The following is a 17,291-nucleotide window of genomic DNA, read 5'->3' as shown; positions in this document are numbered from 1 at the left end:
ATTCGTTCAGCTTCCATTAACTCCTTTCTAAAATTCATTCTGATCTTTATTTACTGTTGCATGATTGGAAACGTTTAAAACATTGCAAAATGTTAACACAGAGTAATGTAATGGTTTTCGTAATGAGTTTCCTTCTATGTGCATGTAACTTGGATTTCTCAAATATAGTCGGTGACTAATCAGTGACATCAGTTTTCTTTTTACTCAACTTTTTGATCTATAGAAATGTGATACCCACTTGATAGCTCAACTGTAACCAGCTAGTTTTGTAATTTTGTAATATTTATCTACTAAGTTAGAGAAGCCTCGTAATATACAGTTGATTGTGTGTGGGGGGGGGCAGTCTTATTATCACTATGTATGTCATCTGATGGTTTTAAAAACTAAATTTTCTAGAGCAATAAAGTAACTACAATGTTAAGTAAACAATAAAAAAATACTCAGGCAGGATGCTCTTTGACATTGATTTTAGCAATATTTGGGGGGGTGGGGATAAATCTCCTTAGGAAAGGGAAACAAAAGCAAAAATAAACAAATGGGACTACATCAAACTTAAAAGCTTTTGCACAGTGAAAGAAACTGTCAACAAAATTAAAAGGCCTCATACTGAATGGGAGAAGATATTTGCAAACAAAATATTCATTAAGGGGTTAAGATCCAAAATATACAAAGAGCTCATATAACTCAACATCAAAAAAAGAAACAATCCAATTAAAAATGGGCAAAGAATCTGAATAGACATTTTTCCAAAGATATACAGATGGCCAAAACGCACATGAAAAGATGCTCGGTATCGCTAATTATCAGGGAAATGTAAATTAAAACCACGAGCTGTCAACTTCACACCTGTCAGAATGCCTATTATCCAAAAGACAACAAATACCAAGTGTTGGCAAGGATGTAGAGAAAAGGGAACCTGTATGCATTGTTTACAGGAATGTAAATTGGTGCAGTCACTATGGAAAACAGTATGGAGATTACTCAAAAAATTAAAAATAGAACTACCATATGACCCAGGAATTCCACTCCTTGCTTTTTATCCAAAGAAAACAAAAACACTAGTTTGAAAAGATATATGCATTGCAGTATTATGTACAATAGCAAAGATATTAAAGCAACCTATGTGCTCATCGATAAATGAACAGATAAAGAAGATGTGGTATACACACACACACATAAACACACACAATGGAACATTACTCAGCCATAAAAAAGAATTAAATCTTGCTATTTGTGACAACATGGAGAGACCTAGAGGGAATATGCTAAGTGAAATAAGTCAAACAGAGAAAGACAAATACCATATGATTTCACTTACATATGAAATCTTAAAAAAAACACAAATGGACAAATGTAACAAAACAGAAACAAACTTATAGATACCATGAACGGGGAGGTGGGGGAATGGGGTGATGAGAGAACTAGGTGAGGGAGATTAAGAGGTACAAACTTCCATGTATAAAATAAATGTCACAGGTATGAAATATACAGTGTGGGGAATTTGTCAGTCATGATATCATATGTTTATATGATGATAGATGGTAATTAGACTTATCATGGTCATTGTGAAATATATGGAACTATTGAATCACTATGTTGTGCACAAGGAACTCACGTAGTGTTGTACATCAATTATACTTCAAAAACAAACTCATAGAAAAAGAGACAATATTTGTGCTTTTCAGAGGTAGGAAGTAGAAAGAGTGGGAATTGGATAAAAGTGGTCAAGTTACAAACTTCTAGTTATAAGAAAGTATGTACTAGGGATGTAATGTATAACATGGTTAATATAATGAACATGGCTGTATGTTATGTATGAAAGTTACTAAGAGAGTAAATCCCAAGAAAAAATTTTTTTTTCTTTCTTATTTTGTATCTATACGAGATGACGGATGTTCACTAAACTTATTGTGATAATCATTTTATGATGTATCTAAGTCAAATCATTATGCTGTACACCTTAAAATTATACAGTGCTGTATGTCAATTCTATCTCCATAAAACTGGAAAAAGGTTCCATAATACTGTTGCAGGGATAAAGAAATGAGTCACTGGAATAGAATAGAGATCCCAGAAAATTGTATACTTTGGAACATATTTCAATTTATCTATCAATTTATATTTCATACAGAATAGGAGTAAAGAAACTATTCAGATTTGATATGCATGTATTATACATGTATAATGTATTAAATAAAACATGATTGTATATATATGCATGCATTACTTATGTTATAGTTTATATGCATATGTATACAAATATATATAAAACAATGGAAACATTTAAAAAGTGTGCGTGTATGTGTGAAAAATGGTAACATTTCACATTAATTGGGAAAGGATCAACTATATAATACATGACGGTTTCCCAATGGTTACCACTGTAAAAAAAAAAAAAAAATCCCACTTCATTTAGACATAAAAATAAATTTCAGATGAAAAAAAGATCTAAAGGTTAAATAACAATAATTCAATCTTTTAAAAAGAAAATGTGGGAACTATATAACATTTTTGTTGCAAGAATTTCTTGACAAAGCACAAACCAACAAACCATGGCACAGGGTAGGTGCTCAAATGTCTGTTTAAGAAATTAAAAGATGGATCATATGTTCACATTAAAGTTCTTAAAATCTTTTATGATTAAAATATTATTTTCAAAGTTAAAAGAAAAGCCATAGTCAACAGAAGACATTTTTAACAAACCTAAGCAATGCAATTCAAAAAAAAAAAAAAAACCTAAAAATTGGCAAAGGGTTGAGGCAACTCATAGAATTAGAAAGCCAAATGGTTAATAAATGTTTTAAAAAAATGTTTCCTTGAGTAATCAGAAAATTATAAATTGAAACCAATGAGATACATTGAATACTATTTGGATTCAAAGGACATTTCAAAAATGACAGCCTCGCACCGCGATGAAGAGTGGCCCCCACTTGCCACAACTAGAGAAAGCCCTCGCACAGAAATGAAAACCCAACACAGCCAAAAAATAAATAAAGTGAAATTCTTTAAAAAAAAAAAAAAATGACAGCCTCAAGTGTTATCCGCCATGTGGAGAAATGAGAATTCAGACTCTTGAGGGGAGTGAGTGTAAGTGATTCAGCCACTTTAGAGACCTCACTGCAGGGTTCTGTTCCCTGTGGAACCTCACAGAAAACTGCCATCAGTTACGAGATCTCAGGGGCAGGTCCTCAGGCTGCATTTCTTCAGCCAGTGTTCACTTGTTAATCAACATTAAGTCTAAGGAAGCACTCTCCCTTACTGTTTCCTCAATATTCTTAGAGATGAAATCACCAGCAAGGCAAATCAAGAATTTAACACACACTCCACTTTTAGTAAAATTAGAATCTAAGCAGATGTCCAGAGACTTGAAGTTTCTAATCATTATTATATTTCACATCCTTACAACATTTGTGGTTTTTATTATGAAGTAATTATCCATACTATTTATTGCTTATTCTAAGACAAGGAAGGTGTTTAAGATTGACCTTATGTGTATCCTGATTCATGGTTTCAAGACAATCCGTCATCTAAAATAATTCCCTAAAGAATGTGTTGCTCTTCAGATTTTAAAAAACTCCTGAATTGCAGACAAGACAATATTTCTTGGTTTTTTTTCAAACTCATGCCTTCTTTTGATAAAAGAGGGAAAAAACCATTAATGTCATACAATTTGAGGTTTCAAAATAAATAAGACTAAAAATAAATCAGATCTGTTAGACAAAACACTGCTTTGATTTCAAACTATACCTTTCACGAAATTCTAATATGGTCTCTCAGGATATGTTACAAGAACCAGGTGTTAAATAAAGAATGAGGTGCTTAGCAAACAATAAAGTATGACCTTAGGATGAGTCATTTTCTGTGTTTAAAACATATATTTTAAAATATTTCCATATGTATGTAAGTCTGAAGCATTACATATAATTTTTTATAGCTAGTTTAATGAAAGAGACAGTAAGTTAGTTATACCTGTGGACACAAGGTTTCCAGGTGATTGGCTGCAACTTTGACAATCTTAATTCCATCTTCATTTGTTGACATGGAACAAGCAAGATTTGCCACCTTAAATACAATATAAAACAATGGAAATTATCTCAGATTATGAAGGAAATGCAGAAACATTTGTCATCCTAGACAAGTAAGAGTATGTACATGTTCACTGAAAATCTCAATGACAAACAACAGCATTTTCATAAATGTCACTGGTATCTGCTTTATGGAAGCATTCAGAGAATCTGTTGATATTGAATAACAACAAAGGGCTTCCCTGGTGGCGCAATGGTTCAGAATCTGCCTGCTAATGCAGGGGACACGGGTTCGAGCCCTGGTCTGGGAAGATCCCGCATGCCACGGAGCGGCTGGGCCCGTGAGCCACAATTACTGAGCCTGTGCTCCGCAACAAGAGAGGCCGCGATAGTGAGAGGCCCATGCACAGCGATGAAGAGTGGCCCCCACTTGCCGCAACTAGAGAAAGCCCTCGCACAGAAACGAAGACCCAACACAGCCATAAATAAATAAATAAATGAATAAATAATTTTTAAAAAATAAATTAAAAAAATAATAAATAACAACAAAGGGCCATGGAAAATCATTTAAAGCCGAAAGGAAGACTGGTGAGTGAATTAGTAAACCCTGTACAGTCTCTTGGTATCAACACCTAACCCATAATAAGATGCTAACTATTACGGTTTCCTAAGGGACTGAAAAAAAAGTTTACCTATGGATTGAATGCCGATAGATTCTTGGAATCTCATATGATTGTGGTTTATTTTAAGTTTGTAATTGGTTTATTATTTCCCAGAGGTCTATTATGCATACTTAAGTTGCATTAAGCATGACTGTATCTTTATTCATGTTTTATTCAGCATCAAATATGCTGCAAAGCTGGACAAATACAAGATAATTGAATTCTTCTTCCTGTTCTTGATTTTCTACTACAACTTCGTAGGCACTATTTGACATTCGAGCAGTCAACTTGATTCAAGCCCTTAGCAATACCCATATTCTTTTATGCATTATTGCTTTTGAAACTCACACTCTTTTCCAGGGAAATGGGTGCCCTTTTAAATAACTACATTCACGTCCATTACCTAAGTCCAACGTTTACAAATAATTTCTTTATACCATGAATGAGTCATGAGAAATATCATGGAATTCCTTTCTTTTCCTTTGAACCTCACTCTTATTCAACATTCCCCTTGCTAACAGGTGAGTATTCATGTACAGAGGCAATGTTTTCTCTGATCTACAAAATACGTCGTTGTCTTCATCACTGCAAAGAGATTGCTTTTCTAACAATCATCTTCCTAATATCTCTGTTAGCTATTATATACTTTAGCACATGGCAAGTTTTACTGATCAAATCCAAAATGCATTCAGTTGCAGAGAAACCGCACTTAAACTGCATGCAGTGGAAGCGAACAACAAACATTTCCTTGGATGACTATTTGTAGAGTACCACAAACTGTTACTTACATGGATTTGCAGCCTTTGCTTTTTTTTATAGCATTACTTTAAATATGTCAACAGTGAAACCACTCCATGGTTTGCATTTACATATAATGAAATAGCAGCCATACATTATTTAACTGGGGAACGGCATTGTTCACTTTATTAATATACATGGAAATGGCGTACTTGAAAAGGTCTTTTGTTGGCTTGAAGGTCACAATGCCTCAACTTTCATATTTGACACATAATTAGCACATTTGTGAATTATTTGAAAAGGGCAGCAGTTTCTTTGCCCCTCTCTCCCACTCCCAAAGCCCCACTCACAGAAAGTAAAATTTAGCAGTCTAACTGCTTTAATATGTCTCATAATAATATGTACTGCACTTGCAGAAAATAGCTATCTGTAAATTTGAGCACTCTTTGTTTTAAGTAAAAATTTTAAATGATTGCCTCAATCTTTTGGTCAAATCAGATGAATGTTGGTTAATCCAAAGTTTAAAATTACAGAAAGGTACTCTATAGAGGCACTCTTTTTTTAAAAAAAGTTATTTTATATCGGAGCATAGCTGATTGACAATGTTGTGTTAGTTTCAGCTGTACAGCAAAAGGATTCAGTTATATATGTATCTATTCTTTTCCAAATTCTTTTCCCATTTAGGTTATTACAGGATATTGAGCAGAGCTCCCTGTGCTATACAGTAGGTCCTTGTTGCTTGTCTATTTTAAATACAGTAATGTGTACATGTCAATCCCAAATTCCCAATCTATCCCAAACAACCCAATCAAAAAAATGGGCAGAAGACCTAAATAGACATTTCTCCAAAGAAACAGACATACAGATGGCCAAGAAGCACATGAAAAGATGCTCAACATCACTAATTATTACAGAACTGCAAATCAAAACTACAATGAGATACCCTCACAACAGTCAGAATGGCCATCATCAAAAAATCTACAAACAATAAATGCTGGAGAGGGTGTTAAGAAAAGGGAACTCTCCTTCACTGTTGGTGGGAACGTAAATTGATACAGCCACTATGGAGAACGGTATGGAGGTTCCGTAAGAAACTAAAAATAGAGCTACTATATGATCCAGCAATCCCACTCCTGGGCATATATCCAGAGAAAACCATAATCCGAAAGTATACATGCACCCAATATTCACTGCAGCGCTATTAATAACAGCCAAGACATGGAAGCAACTTAAATGTCCATCAACAGAGGAATAGATAAAGAAGATGTGGTACATATACACAATGGAATATTACTCATTCATTAAAAAGAATGAAATAATGTCATTTGCAGCAATATGGATGGACCTGGAGATTATCATACTAAGTGAAGTCAGACAGAGAAAGACAAATATCATAAGATATTGCTTATATGCGGAATCTAAAAAAAAATGATACAAATGAACTTATTTACAAAAGAGACTCACAGACTTAGAGGTCACCAGAAGGAAGGGTGGGGACACTCTTTTACTTTATTTATTTTTAATGTTTCATCTTTACCTTTTTTCCCTTTTAAAAACACATTCTTCTTCTGGACATTTTCTTTTCTCCATGTTTATCGTAGCCAATTCAGTGACTAATGTTAACATAAAGATCATCCTAAACACAAAGTTTCTGTTTATATTAGCAGACTTAAGTCTTACAAAACTCTCAATTGAAAATACAACACACCTTAAAGTTTTCTACTCAATTGATGATTATATTAACACTCTTTCTGTCTTCCTTTATTAAGACATACCCAAATTTCTCCTTACCAGAACTGTTCTATGTCAGGTAAACTTTCTAGATAATCAAGTACTATTTCCCGATTATTAAGGCATGTGGAGTCTTAGTGATATTTTATACAAACAAATTGAATTTATAGGATAGCTAGTATTCTGTGACCAAATAGAGAAAGTTATGTGATAAAAATCGCTTTACATTTCTAATTTGAGTGATTTGTGACATATTTTCTAAGTCACATGAATGTGTAAATGAAAGCCAAATTTTTTCTAACAATATTCCTAAGTTCTGTGTGGCTCTTTAGGCAGTCAGGTATGTTCCCAAGCATGGCATGAAGGCAACTCCCTATTGGTCAAAGAAAACAGCATGCAAACAAAATATTTTAAAAAACAGTTTGAGATATTTGGACATCTGACAGCTTTTATATATCTAACTTTGACAGTGCTTCAAAAGTCTGTGTAAAGTTTCATTATTCAAGAGACCTTTGTGAAAGATTTTTGCCCACTAAGGAAAACTGTTCACAGAGAGGTTTTGGAAACAAATAGATCTGGGTTTTAACTCAATTCCCACAATTAATAAAATTTCTGACCATGGGCAAAATGTTAACATCTCTGAGATCATTCTGTCACCTATAACATGGGTACGATAGTATCAATCTCACTGGAGTATTTTGAGGATTAAATGAGATAGTTTGTGAAGATAGCCTGATACCAGGTAGCCCTGACCATGTATCAATTTCCTTCCAGCTCATCTCCCTTCTATTAATGGGGGGTGGGAAAGAACATTCACTCTCTCAAGAGGTTTTATAGAATTAAAACTTTAGGAGTCTAAAGAAATTTGACAAAATGTCTAATCAAAGAGCCACAAATTCAAATGTTTACAGGACTCATGCAGGGAATACAAACATAGAGTCTAGATGTAACAGTGGTTAGGGTGCATGGTGGTGCCCCAGGCAAACATGAGTGTGTATGCCCTGCCTAAAGGCATTAGGCCTCATTAAAACAAGTTGAAATACAAGGAAAAACTCACTTCCTTAACCAAGCTAACAGTCTGTTGACTTACTTTAGTTCATAGTTCACCAATTTGTGACCTCTGACCTCATTCTCTAATCCTCTATTGTATAAATAGGAAAACAAAGTCAGAGAGAAGAAACATACTCAAACTATCCAAGGACAGGGAGACTATTAATCAAGGCTATGTGTGTGCTATTTATGCCATCCTGAATTAAAGCATTGAAAAGTCTCCTGCATTGAAATGATTGACCAGACTTTTTATTGATATTGTGCTATATCCTTAGCCAAGACCAAGAAAAGCAGAGCCTAAATTATCCTAAATAAATGAGACCAAGGGCACTCAGGTAAATTCACAAGTTTATTAAAAAGACAAGGCCAGGACATAACGTTTTTTCATTTTTACAAAAGATTAAGCTATATCATTAAAATAATTGCTGATACTCTATCTAATAATTGCAAAAGTCAAATTTAAAAAAAAATTCAGACAGGGACATGTTTTCATGTTACTCAGAGGGGAGTGATTTTTTAACATCAGCACCTCACTTGTGAGCCTCTTTCCTTCTCACCAGTCCTTGTGCCCTCTAAGATGTATATCTCATTCTAAATGCTTTAAACTTGAATGTACTGCCCTTTCAGGTCTATTAAAAAAAAAGTTGTAGAAAAAAAGCCTGACCAGGCAATTCTTGAACTAATTCACATTTATTACCATCTTGTTGATGTTTGTTCTCCTCTTCCTGGTTCCTAGTTCAGTTTCTGTATACCAATTTTGAATGTCCCTGCCATCTTTTCTATTTGCTGGACTTTTCCCCCTTCACCTGGCATAGTACATGGCACCTCTCACTCCCTGACCCATGTTCTGAAGTGAGAAATTCCCTGCTCTGGAACCTGGCCTCATAAAACCCTGCCAGCTAGGCCAATTCCATCAAGGTCAGGGAGTTGGCCATAATTGACCCCCCTCACCACCAATGACTCACGAATGGCAGTATCAAGGAAAGCTACAAAAAAGATATTTGGAGAGTGGGAGTATTTTCAATGACCTTTAAATCAGTCTACCATGCTATAGGCTTAACTCTGCTGTTTATCATTACTCTGTTCTGAGCTGATAAAGAGATTGAATTTTTAAAAGTACTGAATACCAGAGCATGCTATATTTTAACATTCTAATATCAAGTGTTATTTGAAATCTCAGGTGCACTAGTTGTCCTCTCAAGTCATCTTAGACAACTGAAATGGTATCGTTGCTAGGAACAAGCTCACTATTTGGACAGCTGCTCATCATACATCATTCGTTCTGTCACTAAGGAGCTCTCACACAGATATTTACCTGCGATATGATTTCTCAAGAACATGAAGCAAACTTTGATGTTTGGTGAGATTTCCATTTTTGCATATTCATTGTTTATATATAGTTCACATAGTTAATTGTAATATCATGTCACTGTGTATCTTAGCTCTCAAGGGGGAAGAAAGGTCACCGTCTCATTTTCATTCATTTTCCTCTCTGGCAGATGGTCATGCAACTCCTGTGTAAACACTTTCAGAAACAGAATTTATTGTTTTGCAGGGCAGCCTATTCCCATTGCAGGGTAGTCCAAAGTTACACAAGTTAAGAAGTTCTTCCTTATAATGAGGTGAAATCTTTCTCTCAACAACTTTCTCACAGTGGTTATAGAATCTAAAATGTCAAATATCTTCAATAATAGAAATAAGGTTGGGCTCATAGAAAATCTTTATTAGTAGTCCTCAACCTGTGGGATAATTTAGATGGTGAGCATAACAGAATCACCAGTATAGCTATTAAAAGAAAAGTCCAGGTTCCTCTGACAAGATATTCTGATATATTAAGTATGTCTATGGGTGGAAGTTAGAAGAGGTATAAAGTATGTTTAATTAAATTTTTAAAAGTTCCCCAGGTGATTCTGATATACCACCGTCCACACACACATACACACAACACACAGAAACATATTTAGACTTTGGGTTGATTTTCATTTGTTTGGATAGATACTCCTTCCTGAAAATTAATGTAAAGGGGTGAAAATCTACAAGAAATATGAACTGAATATATATGGAAGAGGCTAGGAATCATAGAAAAGGCTTCGCAAGTTAGAGACAAGAAATAATGACCTATACTACCACCTGAGAAATAGGGCTTAGTCTATTAGGGCTACTATAACAAAAGTAAATATACTGGGTAGCTTACAAACAACAGAATTTATTTCTCACAGTGCTAGAGGCTGGGGAGTCTAGAATCAAGGTGCTGCCAGACTCAGTGTCTGGTGAGTACCAGCTTTCTGGTTCATAGACTAAACCCTCTAGCTGTAACCTGACATGGCAGAAGAGGTGAGGGATCTCTCTGGGGCTTCTTTTAATAAGGGCACTAATCACATATATGAGGGTTCTTCCCTCATTACCCAATCACCTTCAAAAGGTTCTACCTCCCAATACCATCACCTTGTGTGTTAGGATTTCAACATATGAATTTTGGGGGACACATTTAGTCTATAACAAATAGAGAAAAGTTTAAAAATCAAAATACTCAGGAAACAAGAAAATCAAGTGTAGGAGAAATTTCTGGCCTTCTCCCCAGTATCCCATTCCTTTTTCTGTCAATAACATTCTGATTTCCCTTTGGAGAACTATTCTCTCCTCCTCTAACCCAGTGGTGTGAAATCTTGGTATGACAGTTAATCAAAGCTCCTAGTCCTCCCCTGGCCCTGGTGTGGGCATATCCATCACTTCCTGCATGGAGCCCTGGAGCAGTTCCTGTTCCTACCCAATCTCAGCCCTCTTCTCTCAGTTTGCCTGTATTTATGTGCATTACCTTGTACCTTCAAATGATGTCTCTTTTGTTTTCTACTTAAGTAAGCCAAATTCATATTATTGTGCATGCAACTATAACTGAATGTAGTACTGAACTAGAAATTTACACACCACATAAGCACTAATTTCAGATGGTTACTCTCAGCAAAGTTAAAGGCTGGCAATGCAGAACCATAATCATTTCAGTGGAAGGCACTTTCTAGTCAAATGCTTGCCTCTGGATTTAGGCAACCTGGATACCCTAGTATCAGGGGCAAATGCAGAGAAGGAGCTGTTCATTTCAGTTCCTGCACATATAGATAAATGTGTTTTTACCTGTCTTCTTTTGAATATCTAATCCCTTGATGTCTATTAGAACATTTTACAGACCAGGTAAAGAAGGACATCTAATTCTTGAAGAAAATAATTTAGCAATTGTGTTTATCCTTTTGTGAGCTGTTTATTATATCTAAAAGCCATCCTTTCATGTGCTCTTTTAAATTCATACCTATACATTAAGGCCTGGATCAAATAACGTCTCCTCCACAAACCCTTCTCAGACGCCCAGAATCATAATTCGTACTCCCACAAGTATAGCACCTACTTTATTCCTCCTAGACTCACTTATGTATTTTTCAGATGGCAAACTGCTAGAAGGTAAAGACAATTATGTATTCTTTTTTAAAAAATTTTTTATCAGCCAAAGTATCCTAAAAATAGAATTTAGTCTATGTGAATAAATAAAAAACTAGTTTATCTTTGTTCATCTGGAAATTGAATTATCATGAATAGATATCTTCTATTGTGTCTTAATACATTCAATGAATGTATATCTTAGAGGGCTTAGCACATTTCCAACTTAATTGGAAACTATGTCCTTCCTCTGCCCCTTCCTCATCAAAAAAAAAAAAAAGTTTCTGATTATCTATTACAGGAGCATAAAGGTTAGTATCATTACTTTAAGTTATGGAGGAAAATACTTGAGGAAAGAAAGCCCTTGAGTCATTAGACTTAATTGCCTTGAGTTGATTTCAGTCCGACTGTTTGTATATTGGAACATCGAAATCTGACAAATCTGTAGCAAAGATACAAATAAACACTTGAAGTAAGGGTACAGAAACAGTATCGCTAAAACAAGTCCTTTATTTGTGACTTGGCATTTACAAAAGATTAGATTGCTTTCTGAATTTAGAAAAGAATAAAGATTCACAAAAGTTTGTGAAGAGCTGTGAAGAAGGAAAAGAGAGGAAGGGTCTACAGTGGATATTAATTAGGAAGTCGCTAGCTTATCAATAGCAATTGGATGTGTGTGAGTAGGGAGTAAATATTCTTAGAAGAGTACCTAAGATACCAATATTTATTAGGCAGATAGAAGAAGATAAACCTATGATGAGTCTTGGAAAAAGTGGCCAGAGATAGAGAAGGTTACCCACAATACTCTGATGTCATAGAGAATAGGAGAAGAGAAAGTTTCAAGAAGGTGGTTTCAACGATCAAATAATAATAAGTCAAGTAAGTTAATTCCTGAAATTATTCACTGATTCAGCCACACAGAGGACCATTGTTGGTTGAGGCAGAATGATGATGGTCAGACTAGCATACTGTGGACAGAGGACAGTGTAGGTGGTGAGGTAGCCCCATGTGTCTTGTGACACGAAGCAGAGAGCTAGAGGCTGCTTAGACAATACTCACTCCCATTCCCTTATTAATCCATTTGTTTTGATTTCCTCTCTCAAAACATCTCCTGAATCATCTACTTTTCTTGCTCCCTACCCTAGTCAAGTTTACTGTCAGTTTTATTTTTTCATTCAGCCTTAGCTTTTACTCTCAGCCACTGTGCCTTCTCTACAGTATGTTCACCACACTGCAGCTGATGATTTTTTTCAAATGCAAATTTGATTCCCCCATCATCATCTCCCATTCCCACTCCACATTCCTTTCCCTACAAGGTCCTCTACAGCCTGGTCCAAGACTCATCACCCATAGTTCTTTTTCTCTCTTTACTTCAGCTATGTCAACCTATTTTCAAACATCCATGCTTCCTTCTGCCACAGGACATTTGCACATGCTGTTTTCTTTAGCCTGGAATGTGCTCCTCCTCCTTCATTGCCACATTTATACCACTTAGACATGGTTAACTGCAGGTGTTTGCTCCCAAGTAAATTTTTAGAAAGTTTTTCACCAATACTGCATCCCCTACCCACCACTGAGACCTCTCTCTAACCAAGTCAGGTTTTTCCTTCAGAGCCTGATTCTCGATTTGTAATTATACATTTACTGAAAAGATTATTTGATTAGTGACCATTTCCTCTGTTTTATAAGAGCAGGGCCCTTACTTGTTCATCACTGGACCCTCAGTTTCTAGTACCTGATATATGGTAGCCAAACAATAGTCCTTCAGTGGATGAATAAATGCATGAGCGCATGGATCAGTATGCTTACGAATTTATCATCCCCAAAGAGAGGATGAAAAATTGAGCTTAGAGAGAGGAGGCAGCAGCAGAAATTCAGGACAAGCGAGAGAGGGAAATGAAATTTCCCTCTGAAATTCATTTGCAACATTCCACAGAGGCTTAGACAGTTGGACTTCAAAGAAAAGTAACACACTTTTCTTCTAGTCTGCTCATGGTACTTAACAAAGCTTGGGGGGCAGCTTCTTTCGAGTTTTAGTTTCACTTAAGATATCAAATTGGGAACAGCTGATTAGATCCCAATTTAGCTTTTAATTTATTTATTTTTAATCAAGCAAAATAACTCTTCAAAGGACCCAAGCTGGCTGCCAAATGCTGGTGAGTAAGGCAGACGGAAAGAGGCGCGATAACTCCCATGAACAAACCCAGGAGCTTCAGGATCTCCAGCAGAACATAATGTAACACATGCTTTGTTTCCAGGTAAGCCTAGCTCAGAGCACTGGGACTGAGTGTGAGAAGTGTAGAAGGGGGTCTGTGATCTCTCAGTGTTGGCATCCAAGGGACCTCTGGCTAAGCAAGCCATTTCTTCTGTTCCTCCTGGTCAGACAATGCTGCTGTGCTGCTCCTTGTAGTAACAAGAAATGACCATGAATTATGAGTTTTGTAGAATATTTAACTAATAGAATTGTGTCATAAAAGTGCATAACAAGGTGCAGGTAAACAGTTTCCTCAAGTAACAAATATTGATTATGCACCTATGATGTGGGCTAGGAGCTGCCCGAGAACTCAAAGACAACACAAGCAAATCTCAAGAAACATAACCTATTTAAGGGGACACACGAAAGAGAGAATAAAACTGTAGTTTCTAAGTACGATAGGAAGCTAGAGGTAGGTGAACCTCCTAGTGGTGACTGCAGTCAGGCTGTTTCATGGAAAATGGAAACAAACTATTGCCAAGGAACTTAATATTCTCCAGGACTTTGCATCTCAAATTGCCTCCCAAATGTTATAAATCTTAAATCACGCAATCCTGTCTCTGATATTAGTTTTGCTAATGTAACCATTTACTTCTCTGTCTTTGGTTATCCATCTATAAGATGAGCAGATTAATTATTTGACTTCTAGGCCCCCTTCCATTTCAATGATCACATTTTACTGATTGTGTAACTTGATAACAAAATTAGACAGGAAGTAGGCAGGGGGCAGAACTATCAGGCAATTTTGTTTTTAATTTAAACATCACATTTCTAAATAAAATATTAGCAATTAACTCCATCTATGTAATTAAAGACTAATAATACAGCAAGACAATGCAGTTTCTCCTAGGAATAAAACAGTGGCTTGTGATTGAGAAATCCTACCAATGAAATTCCTTGCTTTACTATATTTTAACAGATTTTAGAAAAGCATTTGATAAAGTTTTATGCATATTCTTATTAATACAAAACAAAGCTAAACTAAAACAGAACAAAAACAAAAGTCTTAGTGAGCTATGAATAGAATAAATTATTCTTAACCTGAGACAGGTCAAATTACAGAAAATTAAAGAAAATTATAGAATCCTGCTCAAAAGTCAAGATTAAAATAGCATTCCCCTTGTCACTGAGGTTAACCAATATTTTACTCCAGGTTCTAGCCAATATAAATGAACCTAAAAAATAAGCGACAGCTGCAAATATTGTAAAGCAAGAAGAAATATTTACGTTTCTCAGGTGACAAAGTTGAGATAAATCCCAACTCTTTTCATGAGTTATATATGCAAAGGAAGTGGGATCAATTTTGCCATGAAGAAAAGCATCCCATTTTAACTATATGTTTCTATATTGACTGAAATTTTTCCACGTATCTTTTTCATAAATGGTTATCTAATTAGAAAAATAAAGGGGAATGATGAAATAGTTTTATATTTATTGACTTGGAAATATTCTAATGATAAGTAAAGTGTATAAAATGATCTCTTTATTAAAGATGATGAATATGTGTGTGTGTCAGAAAGTATGATGTCTAAAATGTTGTCCGCCAAAATGGTAACTGGGCTTATCTCTGAGAGGTAAGATTCAAGATAATTTCAACTTTCTTTTATTATAATTTTAAAAATTTATAGTTTGGGTTATTATAATGAGAATGAATCACTTTTATAACCAGAAAAAACAATATAGTAATTTTCATTTTGAAGAGAATAAAATTTTTCTATATCTATATCTGAAATTTTAATACCAACATATTAATCATGACACTTACTGCAAAATCTGAGGATCCAGAATCACTTAAAAATACGGTTTCCAGAAAATACAGATATAACCTTTAAGGGCTGTTAGGTAGACAATAGCTTGGGTTGTTTCATAACTGTTTTATTTAAAATGATTCACAAATATGATTGCTAATTCACAATAGGAAAACCAGACATTGGTTTTCCCTCATGTTGTCTTTAATATAATGGCAAATATCAAATGATTCAAAGCCCATTGCCAATGAGAAAATCAGATCACCCAAAAGTGATTTTAATAGCGAATAAAAATTCAATTTGTTTGGAATGTTAATGGCATTCCATGCATGGGGTGTGTGTGTATGTGTGTTTGTGTGTGTCTGTGTGCCTGTCTGTGTCTGTGTGCAATAGATACGAGGTGATGATCCTTGTGATTATTAAGGGATTATAACATAGTCCTACATCCCTTTTCTTTTTCTTATTTTAACCTTGCCCTCCAGTTCAACTCAAATTTGCATCTGAACTTCTTGTTCCTCTCCAATGACTCATTAAAGATGAAAATATTCATTTGTCTAAGTGGACATATGTCAATGTTATTCTAAAAAACAGGCATTAGTATGCTGTGTCAGGATGTGCCATCACAAAAGAAACAAATGAGATGAAAACACACACACACACATGCACGCACAGGACTTAAACAGGTTTGGCTGTTAGAGTATTGCTTCTAATAAATTATCTGAAGTATATGTTACATAGCTCAAATTGAGGACTGCAATGTATACTGCTCTAAAAGTCCCATTTTACCAAACACATTTCTCATCTTTTATTTTGGAACAATATATAACTATATATGAATATACAGACACCATAATGATATGCCGTATAAATTATAAGGGTAAAACCAACTAGACAGTTTTCTCAAGGTCCCTCTCTAAATTAAGCTATTATTAACCTCAGAATCACGACCCAAAGGATAAAAGTATGTGCCACCTGCCAAGTTAATGTAATATAATAAACAGCAACAAATAAAATCTATTTAACTACCAAAGAGAAAAAACAAATCTAAACTATAAATTAAAAACAAGATCAAGTGTTGTTTCCTGAACTAGTGATATACTTTGTTGTCTCCCGAAAATTACGTACAAAGTGAAGCATGCAGGTCTAATAAGTCCTTATAAATAGGATCAGTGTGTAAAGGGCACATGTCAAAAAATACTCTAATTGGCCTTCATTATCACTGAAATTGACATCAAATTTCAAGGCAGTTTTATAGCCAGTGACCTGACCTCTCAAGCGGCAGAAAGAGAACTGATTTTTTTAAAGACAGAATATGCTATAGCCAGTATAAAGTTTTTCAGTTAAATTCTGAACCAACATTTTTTTGTACATATCACTCTATTCAAATGCCATCGTGGAAAAAGAAGTTGTCATACACTGCAAAGTTAATTGAATTGTATAAACTTCAAGGATATGTCAAGACTATCTGATTTCCAGACAAATCAAGACATCCCTACCCAGATGCATTCCCAACTTTCATGAAAGAAGGGGTCTCTTAGCAGAGTGATAGTTGGTAATCAATTGTCCCGACAGCATTGCCTTCAGGGGATCGATAGTTTATTGAGGAAAGAGTTAAACAGTAAAGCATAATGACTCTGGTAGAATTACAGAATGTTAT

At 35.1% G+C, this 17,291-nt stretch overlaps 1 protein-coding gene across 3 annotated transcripts in view; it reads right to left on the bottom strand.

The window, feature by feature from the left end:
• Positions 1-17,291, bottom strand: part of CTNNA3 (catenin alpha 3) — a 1,736,704-nt gene that overhangs the window by 602,270 nt on the left and 1,117,143 nt on the right. For all 3 annotated transcript variants that reach the window (XM_059899110.1, XM_059899112.1, XM_059899111.1), the window contains one exon: positions 3,970-4,062. In XM_059899110.1, coding sequence (XP_059755093.1) covers positions 3,970-4,062 — 93 coding nt within the window. The remainder of the gene's footprint in view (positions 1-3,969; positions 4,063-17,291) is intronic.

Source organism: Balaenoptera ricei, chromosome 16, assembly GCF_028023285.1.
Source record: "Balaenoptera ricei isolate mBalRic1 chromosome 16, mBalRic1.hap2, whole genome shotgun sequence".
NCBI classification, from domain to species: domain Eukaryota; kingdom Metazoa; phylum Chordata; class Mammalia; order Artiodactyla; family Balaenopteridae; genus Balaenoptera; species Balaenoptera ricei.
Note: the sequence above shows the minus strand (reverse complement) of the source record. Positions and strands in the feature narration are given on the sequence as shown.